At 45.8% G+C, this 10,868-nt stretch overlaps 3 protein-coding genes across 7 annotated transcripts in view; all 3 read right to left on the bottom strand.

Moving 5' to 3' along the window:
* Positions 1-5,458, bottom strand: part of LOC109529840 (uncharacterized) — a 7,677-nt gene extending 2,219 nt beyond the window's left edge. The window contains exon 1 of one of the 2 annotated variants that reach the window (XM_019893328.1): positions 4,544-5,458. The gene's annotated coding sequence lies outside the window, so the exon portion shown is untranslated. Of the gene's footprint in view, positions 1-888; positions 998-4,543 lie in introns of those variants that run through there. The other variant, XM_019893329.1, reaches the window with a different exon arrangement.
* On the bottom strand, positions 1,766-4,582 carry LOC109529839 (uncharacterized). The gene is made up of 2 exons (XM_019893327.1): positions 4,504-4,582; positions 1,766-3,255 (listed from the first exon to the last, which is right to left on the bottom strand). The coding sequence occupies exon 2, from the start codon at positions 3,209-3,211 to the stop codon at positions 1,952-1,954; it is 1,260 nt and encodes a 419-aa protein (XP_019748886.1). The 5' UTR covers positions 3,212-3,255; positions 4,504-4,582; the 3' UTR covers positions 1,766-1,951.
* LOC109529833 (uncharacterized) lies at positions 3,127-8,009 on the bottom strand. 4 transcript variants are annotated; one of them, XM_019893319.1, is made up of 4 exons: positions 7,882-8,009; positions 6,828-6,893; positions 5,470-6,728; positions 3,127-3,214 (listed from the first exon to the last, which is right to left on the bottom strand). In XM_019893319.1, exon 3 carries the CDS (start codon positions 6,723-6,725, stop codon positions 5,499-5,501), a length of 1,227 nt encoding a protein of 408 aa, XP_019748878.1. In that variant the 5' UTR covers positions 6,726-6,728; positions 6,828-6,893; positions 7,882-8,009; the 3' UTR covers positions 3,127-3,214; positions 5,470-5,498. The 4 variants fall into 4 exon arrangements, with proteins under 4 accessions (XP_019748878.1, XP_019748877.1, XP_019748876.1 ...); XM_019893318.1 differs by having other exon boundaries at positions 5,470-6,746; XM_019893317.1 differs by having other exon boundaries at positions 6,802-6,893; positions 7,882-8,008.
* Positions 8,010-10,868: the final 2,859 nt, after the last annotated feature.

The following is a 10,868-nucleotide window of genomic DNA, read 5'->3' on the forward strand; positions in this document are numbered from 1 at the left end:
TTTGTGTTTTTTTTTTTTTTTTTTTTTTTTTTTTTTTTTTTTGCGTTAAAGAGACAGCACACACTTCTGCTTTCGGGAAGCTACCTTCTGATACAAACTTTCCTCAATTATTTTCTGATCTCACAGAAAGAATGACGCCAATTGAATGATTTCTGACAATGGCAACACTGTGCTCTATAGTGTGGCATATCTGCCTCACATTAAGAGGTTCTGAGTGTGAATATGGGTTCAGACCTCGCTACCTGGAGTTTGCATGTACTGTATTCCTCTGCGCTTGTGTGGTAGTGGTTTGAGATACAGACTAGTTTCGCTTTTGTTTCGTGGGCGGGCATATCAGAGCTGGCAGCTTGTTTGCGTGGTGAAGTCACATGACTGACAGCACAACCCATGAGGGGAGGGGGGGCGGTGTTGGGAAGGCAAGGCTGCAAAGTGGGTCGGCTCTGGGCTGAGACGAAAGCAGCAAGTACGGCAACCGGGCTGTCGCCTTTTTGACAAAACCGCAGCGGTCGATCCAGGAACTAAACGGAAACGACGGTATCAAGCTCATCGCGCTAGTATCGAGCCGATATCGAATACTGACTTGGTATCGATATTTTAGCAATAAGTGACTCGATTCTCTCACCACGATCGCGTAGGCTTTCTCGAAGTACCATGACTCCCGACCACATACCGAAAACATGCACGAAATGTTTCTTGAAAACGAGACAATCTTAGTGCCAAGTCACCTGTGACCCCCAATGAAGACAAGAACCATACGAAATGGATGTCGAGGGGAAATTCGGAATTACAGCGGCTATAAAAAGTCAACACAGCCCGGTTTTTGTGACGAGGCCGATATCAATCCTTTCAAATCCCCCCACCCCATTAATGTGACAGAAGAAGGTGTACCTAATGATGCGGCCAGCACGCAGGCCCTCTCACATCCACTCCCCCCGAGTCAGCTGCATCGAGACGTACTGACAGAAGCACACGCCTCCCTCCAAGTGACCGCGGGATGCAGGCACGGGGAAGGGGAAGCTTCTTTTGTTTCGCATTTTGTTTGGCCCTCTCTTGTTTAGCATTTACATGCTTCCGCTCGGTGACATCATATGTAAACATGACATTAGTTTTCACTGTTACGCTGATGATACCCAACTATAGATGTCGTTGGAAATAAGTAACCCGTGCAGTTCCTGGAATTTGTTGCTTCTTAACTCCAATAAAACCGAGATGATGATTCGTGGCGCTGCTCGGCATCGGCACCGATTCAAGGGCACTACTCCCAGCATTGATAAATGTACTATGACCCAAAGTGCTTCAGTCAAAAAAATCTCACCATTTTATTTGATTGAAAACTCCCTTTTCAAATGCACATTAAGAATATGACAAGAACTGCGTTTTTTTCCCACCTTTGCAATATCGCAAAGATACGTCCCATTTTATCTCCTGGTGATGTAGAAATCATGCGTTTGTTACATCTCGCCTTGATTGACACCTCTGATAGATAGGGTCTCTGATGTTGTCTGCTTTAAAGAAAGCAGCTCATCTGATGGGGGAAACACCTTCTCATACCGCAAGATGAATGACCCCAAAAGCACTGCCGTAGAGTTCATGGAGTTGCCAGAAGTGGCGGGTTTCAGTTGGCAAGTCAAATCTTTCGTTACAAACCCAAGAGAATATGCTGTCAAATGATGCATCATTTTAATCAGGAAACAACAAAATACTGTTTATATTTGTTTTCTGTCACAATGCTGTCTTCAGTGAAAATGGTGAAACTCGGTTCATCAATATCAACACCGAGATGAATTAAGTCTTTACAGATCCTTTCCTATGGAAAAGTATGTTGTATACACGGTTAAAAGAAACAAAGGAAAGACACATTTTGAACGGCTCAAGAACATGGAAAAGTCTCCTGTGCCAAAATACACGGCCCGCTAATGGTGTACACAAGGTCTCGGTGTGCGCAGTACACTCACTTCCACTCCCCTCGGCTCAGTTGCTGGGAAACGTACTGGCAAAAACACACTCCTCCCTCCAAGTGACCCGGGCCGGGGCACGGCTGAGGAAAGGGGAAGTGCCTTTTTGCAAGGCAGCAGGCGTACCCTGAGGAGAACCAGACGAGAGCTATTTTAAAGAGTTCCTCAGCGCTGGCCGGATCCTCAAACGTCACCGTGAACTCCCTTTTGCAATCGTCCAAAGAAACATACGCCAGATAAATGATTGAATTGGACCGACAACCCATCAGGAGCTTCTCCTCCATGAGGATTGCATTGGCCTGACCCGCGGCTTTTTGCATCTCTCTCACGACGTGCTTCTCGTCATCGTTCTTCCAAAGAGAAAGGTGAATGAGCAAGCCGATCGGAACGGGGAAGAAACATATGATAATTACGACCCACCCTCCAATGGGGAAGTATGGGGGGGTTAAAGGCAAAATATTAGGCAATGAGTAAGCTGTTGCGTACATAAATGTTCCCGTGAATGACAGAAAGGCTATCACGCCGGCAAAATAGACCACAGCCCTGATCCAGAGTGGCCGCAGCCACACTTTATTAGGAGACACACTGTTGATGATGGCGATGGCCTTCCTGTACTTCTCTGGGTCTTCAATGATCAGGCGCAGTTGGTCCGGTACGTCCATGTCACTGAACTGCCCCGCATCCCACTTGTAAAGACTTTCCACGTTAGCAGCAGTTAAAGGCTGCAGGGCCTTCCCGTTGTAGATGGACGGAGGCTGGTAGGGAACCACCGTGGAGCCTTGGAGCTGCCGGTTGGGGGTGAAGAGCACCTTCAGCAGCTTGGCCATAAAGTCGGCGTCCCGAGCCTCCAGGTAGGTGAGGTGGCACAGGTGAAGCGGGACGCAGACGGCCGGCTCCAGAAGCACGGGGACGATGGGCTTCCTCTCCAGGCAGTCCCTGAACAGAGACATGTTGGCCTCCAGGAGACACCAACGGCTCCTGACGAACTCCGAGCTGAGGACCAGCAGGACTTTCTGGCTGTCCTGGATGCACTCGGACATGTTCTCCAGTATGGTACGCCCGGCCGTGAAGTCGCGCTCGTGGTAACAGACGTGCAGGCCCTGAGCTTCCAGCTGCTGGATAAGGGAGTGCGTCCACTGGTAGTCGGTGCTGCTGTAGCTGATGAAGACGTGGAATGTCTCGCCTTGCTTCAGAGGGGGAGGAACGTCAGCGGAAGGAGCCGCGGCATTGCCCGCATCAGTTCTTATCTCATCCATCTTCTGGAGAGAGATCACAGACTACTAAGTACAATGTAACAGGTTCCTTTTTGATGACAGTTCGTTCTTTGTTAAGACAGTTTGTATAGTGGTACTGTACCTCGATTTTGGCATGCCCCAACTTACAAGTTTACGAACAGTGGCTCAGTAAAAAAAAAAATGTATAGATCCATCCATCCATTTTCCGATCCGCTTCATTCTCGCAAGAGTTGCGGGGGATGCTGGAGCCCATCCCGGCTATCTTTGGGCAGTAGGCGGGGGACACCCTGAATCGGTCGCCAGCCAATTGCAGGGCACATAGAGACGAACAACCATCCACCTTCACACCCACACCTTGGGTCAATTTAGAGTTTTCCATTAACTTGCCATGCATGTTTCTTTAATGTGGGAGGAAACCGGAGTACCCGGAGAAAACCCACGCTGGCCCGGGGAGAACATGCAAACTCCACACAGGGAGGCCGGAGCCGGAATCGAACCCTGCACCTCTGCACCGTGAGGTCGACGTGCTAACCACTGGCCCACAGGGCCGGATAAATATATATATATATATATATATGTATATATATAGGGGTTGTACAGAAAATTATAACTGTAATATTGTACACTGTGAAAACAAACAGCAACATCCTGAAATTCAATTAAGCATTTTTATTGTCACACTTTGCATCAGATGAATGACCGTTGTGCTGCTGCCACCTGTCTCCGCTCCTCTCTGCAGAGGATAAAGAATATACGACTGACTAGCGTTGTACTCAATAGCTGTGTTGCTGCATCATTTATGTTCATAATATCAGGGCAAAGGGTTATCCGTGCGCTTTGCAGTATTTGTTTGCATTAGCATGAAGCAACCGGACGAAAAAGCTCATCCGCATGCTTGTTTCAAACACACAATGTGTAATTCTCCTGGTTTTATGTTAAGTTTGACAGTGAACTTCAACTGCGAGTGGCATTCAATCGCTTTGAAGCTTCTTTTTTGAAGCATCATTCACTTTTTCCTCAAGCGCTGCTTCTTGTGCAATGAGTTGCATTGACTGCCACTTAAGACACTCGTATCACTTCGTTGTCAAGTTTGAGCTAAACAATATGTACAGTATGGTGGGCAGCATGACGAAATAGTTCTTGTTTTTCGGTTTGCCTTTCTGTTAAGGAAGGGAAGACGAGCACGATAGAAATTAAAAACCACCAAACTGCCAGTGTGGCTATTAGAAGCTACTGTACTTAATAGAAGATCGGTTTCTCTCTCTTTTTTTTTTTTTTTTTTTTTACTTTTCCTCAGAATGGCTGCGAGTCTTAAAAAACATCTGTGCACAGCACAATAATGTACATTCCTACCTGCTCATGGTAGACGGAGCCACACACAGTGACCACACAGTGCCGAGCAGCAAGAAGTGAAAGTAAACACAGGAAGTGGAAAACTGAGCCACTTCTCTGCTTTTTGACTTTTTTTTTTTTTTTTTTTTTTTTTTTGCGTTAAAGAGACAGCACACACTTCTGCTTTCGGGAAGCTACCTTCTGATACAAACTTTCCTCAATTATTTTCTGATCTCACAGAAAGAATGACGCCAATTGAATGATTTCTGACAATGGCAACACTGTGCTCTATAGTGTGGCATATCTGCCTCACATTAAGAGGTTCTGAGTGTGAATATGGGTTCAGACCTCGCTACCTGGAGTTTGCATGTACTGTATTCCTCTGCGCTTGTGTGGTAGTGGTTTGAGATACAGACTAGTTTCGCTTTTGTTTCGTGGGCGGGCATATCAGCGCTGGCAGCAAGTTTGCGCAGCAAAGTCACATGACGGACAGCACAACCCATGAGGGGAGTGGGGGCGGTGTTGGGAAGGCAAGGCTGCACAGTGGGTCGGCTCTGGGCTGAGACAAAAGCAGCAAGTACGGCAACTTGGCTGTTTCCTTTTTGACAAAACCGCAACGGTCGATCCAGGAGCTAAACTGAACCGACGGTATCAAGCTCATCGTGCAAGTATCGAGCCGATATTGAATACTGACTTGGTATCGATATTTTAGCGATATGCAGATCGATTCTCTCACCACGGTCGCGTAGGGTATCTCCTGGTGTCAAGACTCCCGACCACATACCGAAAACATGCATGAAATGTACCATGACTATGAAATGGATGTCGGGATGAATTTCTGAATTACAGTGGCTATAAAAAGTCAACACAGCCCGGTTTTTGTGACGAGGCCGATATCAATCCTTTCAAATCCCCCCACCCCATTAATGTGACAGAAGAAGGTGTACCTAATGATGCGGCCAGCACGCAGGCCCTCTCACATCCACTCCCCCCGAGTCAGCTGCATCGAGACGTACTGACAGAAGCACACGCCTCCCTCCAAGTGACCGCGGGATGCAGGCATTGGGAAGGGGAAGCTTCTTTTGGCTAGGCAGCAGGCGTAGCCTGACGAGAAATAAAGCAAAGCTCTTTGAAACAGGCTCTCCGCGTTGGCCCGCTCGGAGAAGAGCTCCACAAACTCCCGCTGACACGCACTCAGAGAAACGTAGACCATGTAGACTTTTGAATTGGACTGACAGCCCATTAAGATCTTTTCCTCACAGAGGATGACGTTTGCCTGACCGGCTGCCTTTTGCATCTGCTTGACCGTGTGAGCCACACCATCCCTCTTGGTGAGCGCCCCCTGAACCAGCGCACCAATTAAAACGCAGCATAGACAAAAGAACACCAGTTGGCAGACATACGTGCTGTGATTCAACGCGAGGAGAGTGATCATAAATGCGAATAGGCCTACTAAAGTTAAATAAAATATACTCGCGACAGCAGCCACAATTGCTTGTAACCATTTTGGGTAAACTTTCTGCTGAGACACACTGTTGATGATGGCGATGGCCTTCCTGTACTTCTCTGGGTCTTCAATGATCAGGCGCAGTTGGTCCGGTACGTCCATGTCACTGAACTGCCCCGCATCCCACTTGTAAAGACTTTCCACGTTAGCAGCAGTTAAAGGCTGCAGGGCCTTCCCGTTGTAGATGGACGGAGGCTGGTAGGGAACCACCGTGGAGCCTTGGAGCTGCCGGTTGGGGGTGAAGAGCACCTTCAGCAGCTTGGCCATAAAGTCGGCGTCCCGAGCCTCCAGGTAGGTGAGGTGGCACAGGTGAAGCGGGACGCAGACGGCCGGCTCCAGAAGCACGGGGACGATGGGCTTCCTCTCCAGGCAGTCCCTGAACAGAGACATGTTGGCCTCCAGGAGACACCAACGGCTCCTGACGAACTCCGAGCTGAGGACCAGCAGGACCTTCTGGCTCTCCTGGATGCACTCGGACATGTTCTCCAGCACGGTGCGGCCGGCCGTGAAATCGCGCTCGTGGTAGCAGACGTGCAGGCCCTGGGCTTCCAGCTGCTGGATAAGCGAGTGGGTCCACTGGGAGTCGGTGCTGCTGTAGCTGATGAAGACGTGGAATGTCTCGCCTTGCTTCAGAGGGGGAGGAACGTCGGCGGAAGGAGCCGCCGCGCTGCCCGCATCAAACTTCATCTCATCCATCTTCTGGAGAGAGACCACAGACTACGAAGCGCAACGTAACATGTTTCATTTTCATGACAGTTTGCTACCACGGTACCTTGACTTTCGAGTGTCCCAACTCACAGTTTTTCCAAGTTGCGAGCCGTTCCAGACCACCGAGGAGTCAATTGTTCCTCATGCAGACACACTCTGGACACAGATCAGGACAGTCAAGAAAGTAAAAATGAAAACACTCACAATGAGCCGTTGTTGGGGCAACCACACTCCAGCTCCAGACATGACTGACGAGGCCAACCCCTTCAAGCAACACTGATTGCACGGTGCGTTTATTCCATTTTATTTTGTCAAGTGGTTGCATGAAATAAAATTATCCGGATCCATATCCATTTTTTTTGCTATTTAAAAAAAAATGCATCTGAGTCCAAAAGATTCTATTGTGTGCGGCCACTTGACAAAACAAAATGCAATCAATTCAACACGCCGTTGTTTTCAGCAGTTTATGATGTTTTCAAACAACACAGTGCTTTTTGTCTTCATTTTGAACCCTCAAGTGCCTGACAATTGACTGTACTAAAAAAATTAATTAATACAAAAAACAATAATGTGCTGTTGTCAGATGAAAACCTCCCAATTCTGCCTCAGTTCAAATTAAACAACGGTAAATGAGATGTTCTATGTTCTCCTGAATGTTTTTTTTTTTATCTAAATAGGGGAAGCAAGTAAAGTCCAAATGTTGAGAGAAAACAAGCGCTTGCAACTCCCAAAAAAGAGAAAGTTGCATTTACCAGACATTATCCACAGTCGTACTTCAGAACGCACACATGCCTACATCCCGACCGCACCTCACCTGTCATTGTCTCCAATTCACCCAAGGTGGGACCAGTGCATTGTCCCATTGACGAGTTGCACGATTACTTACTTTAATACAATGATAATGTCATTTAAAATGTCCATGTTGTGTTTTGATGACAAAGAGTCTTTTTAGTTTGCTAACCATCGTCACACGTTGGGAGAAATACACAGTAAATGACTGCTGCCTTTATCTCGGGAGCTTTTGTTCGCTGGCTTGTGGTTTTTGTTTTTTTTTTCCAAACACACAGAACGTAACACAGCCTTGACCGATCCTGAGTTGTTTGTTCTTTACCGTGAAGTTCGAGCTAGTTGTGGATTTACTTACTTGATGTCGAGGTGAAGCAGCACAACTGTTTGGGGAAGTAGGAAAGGAAAAAAAAAATGAAACCTGACGCGGTTCGAAGCTTTCTTTTGAAGGCGTGTTACTGCTCTGATCAACCTTTGCCCAACAGCGAGACGGTGCTTGGGCATGTTGAGAGAAGTAACAGCACCTCTCATTGACATGAGGCAGTGGGAGCATTTTTTTGTTGTTCTTGTTTTGTGTTCCAACTAGCATGCAGGGGTTTTTGTGATATCAGGTTTGCCAGGTTTGTTTGTTGTAAGATAAGATTTTAGTCTTGCTGCTCTAACCATAACCCAGAAAGAAGAGATTGCCATCACATCCACTAGAAAACAGCCGGTCCTTGCAAGAAATGCAGCTCCTTAAAAGTTTTTGTCTCCCAGTGTGATGACAAAAATGTCACTAGAAGCATATTAGAACAGCTGAACTTTATTTGGGGTTCAGTTCCCACAGTACTTGCAAGAAATTCAGCTCCTTAAAGGTTTTTGTCGACCAATTGGTGCTTCCCTACTAACCAGTGTGACGACAAAAATGTGAGTAGAAGCATACTTGAACAGCTGAACTTTATTTGGGGTTCAGTTCCCACGGGACTTGCAAGACATGCAGCTCCTTAAAGGTTTTTGTCTGTCAATTCGTGCTTCCTTAACCAGTCTGAGTACAAAAACGTCAGTCGAAGCATTACTAGAACAGCTGAACTTTATATGGGGTTCAGCACTTTAAATGGTGGCAGGTTTGTTATTTCACATGGGGTTTGAATGTGATTGATTGGTGTTGGGGTTTTTTTCTGAACGCAGTCACATGCCAATTTTTCAAATGCTTTGTATAAAGTCTGGTAAGCACAGCCTAGCAATGTTGCGGACCTCAGGCCGTTTTAATATCTGAGAAATATTGAAAGTCAAGGGAAAATTGATTTGATTCAAATCCCTTCCACATTCCGAAAGACGTTCAGTGACAACTCTGAGCATACGAGAAAATACACTGGACGGGATCCCTTGCAGCCTGAATAAACAAGTGAAGTGAAGTGGGTGTTTTAGTAGTCTTGATGTACAAATGCATACAATTAAAATGAAAAGTGCATCCAGGCGCTTAAAAAAAGGACTTAAATGGCAACGGGAGAATGAGAAGTCAATTCTAATCAACCTTTCGAGGTTTAAGTGCCTGCCTTTTTCCATCCACTTTCCCTCGGTGCTTTCCCACACTTTTTCTCAACAAATCCTCTGGTGTGTGATGTATCGTGAACTGTCTTAATTGAAAAAAAAAAAAAAAAGAGAGGGTTTATTCCATAGTTAATATCTGTGGGAGCTTCAGTGTCGTGGAAAAGTGACCCTCTTCATCACACCAGCTCTGATCTTCTCCCACTTTGGGACAAACGCGTTAAATACATCGATTCTGGTGGGTTCTTGTCACGCGCGCTCAACAATGTAAGCAATTATAAGATAAGATCAGATAAGACAGGATAAGAATATTTTGTGGTGTTTTTCTTTTTTATATAATTATTTTAAATGTTGTGTGAAGCACTTTGTCACAACTGCAGCTCATATAAATAGATGGATTGTATAATAATAATGATAATAATAATCATAATAATCATAATAATAATAAAAAAACTATACCCATTGTGGAATGGTTTTATTGGGTTTTTTTTTTAGGCTGAGGGTTTTAAATAAAAAGAATAATTATAAATTTCATTGATCATTCAATCCAATCACATTCACATTCTGGAGATAAGAATGTTTGCCCCTCTTATTGTATTGTACATATATATTTACTTTATTTATATTTAAAGTGAAATTAAAGATTAAATTCTTCCACATTTCTACTTCCTGTTGTAGTGTTATTTTATAAAATACTGCGAAAAATGCTGAAATAATGATGATCTCATCCATCGTGTACATCACTGGTTTGAAGAGATGTATAACGATCCATCCAAAATGTTCACGTCACAAGTGAAAAAAGGGGCACGTCGCCCTCCATGAAACGTCATCCGACACGCGACACCGATTCTTACGTTCAAGACTTTGCCGCTGAGTAATGGGAATGACTTGCAGATGTGCGGACTGGGAACGGGTGCAGGTAGTTTGAGCCACGACCTCGACGCATTCTTTGATTTGGACTGTACATTTCGACCGTCATCTCAAAAATATGTGAATGAACATATATACAACCACTCATGTTATTTACCGTCATCATTGTGTGAGCACATGGGCTGTTTTTCATCCAAGAAACACCTGACCTTCTTGGTTACACTTTCCACTGATCGCGGGCCGAAAAGGAAGATCACACTTGACACAACATGCAGCGGGCGCAGCTGACAGCCACGCTTCCGCCCCCCCTCTGTGCCGCAACGTTTTCCTGAAGAGTATTATTTTTTTCTTTGGAATCGTGCTTTCTCAACACCTTTGCTTCTGTGAAGCCTCAACCAACTGAAAGCAAGAAAATTGAGAAATGTGACACTTTTACAAGAACAGCTAGAAGAAAATGTGCACTCTGGCTTGTTTAAAAAAAATCAAATGAAGGCAGTGGAAAAGCATCGCTTTCATTCCAGTGATGATCGCGGTGGAGCAGCCTCATCTGTTTTGTTCGCCGTGGCGTCACGCAAATGACGCCAGACGGAGGGGCACTGTAGAAAACGGATGAATGGACTTTTGACTCCTTTTAGCTTAGCAAATGCACAATGACCATAGTCTAGATACTTAGATTTGAAATCAAATTCATGGGCTGTATTTTCACGCACAGCACATCTGCAGCATGGCACAAATGCCGGCGGATCCAGCACAGAGCTCGCCGCAAGTGTTTGCTAATTTGACAGGCTGGATTGAACTTTCTGCAATGGGCTGGCAAGCAGTTCAAGGTTTCCCCCGCCTACTGCCCCAAGACAGCTGGGATAGGCTCCAGCACCCCCCTCCCCCGACCCCCCGCGACCCTTGTGTGGATAAAGCGGATCGGAAAATGGATGTATGTAAGGCAGACTT

Source organism: Hippocampus comes, unplaced genomic scaffold, assembly GCF_001891065.2.
Source record: "Hippocampus comes isolate QL1 unplaced genomic scaffold, H_comes_QL1_v1.1 scaffold62, whole genome shotgun sequence".
Lineage (NCBI taxonomy): Eukaryota > Metazoa > Chordata > Actinopteri > Syngnathiformes > Syngnathidae > Hippocampus > Hippocampus comes.

Bases quoted from the DNA above. Each gene is read 5' to 3' on its own strand.
- LOC109529833 (XM_019893316.1), bottom strand. From the start codon at position 6,725: ATGGATGAGATGAAGTTTGATGCGGGCAGCGCGGCGGCTCCTTCCGCC.
- LOC109529839 (XM_019893327.1), bottom strand. From the start codon at position 3,211: ATGGATGAGATAAGAACTGATGCGGGCAATGCCGCGGCTCCTTCCGCT.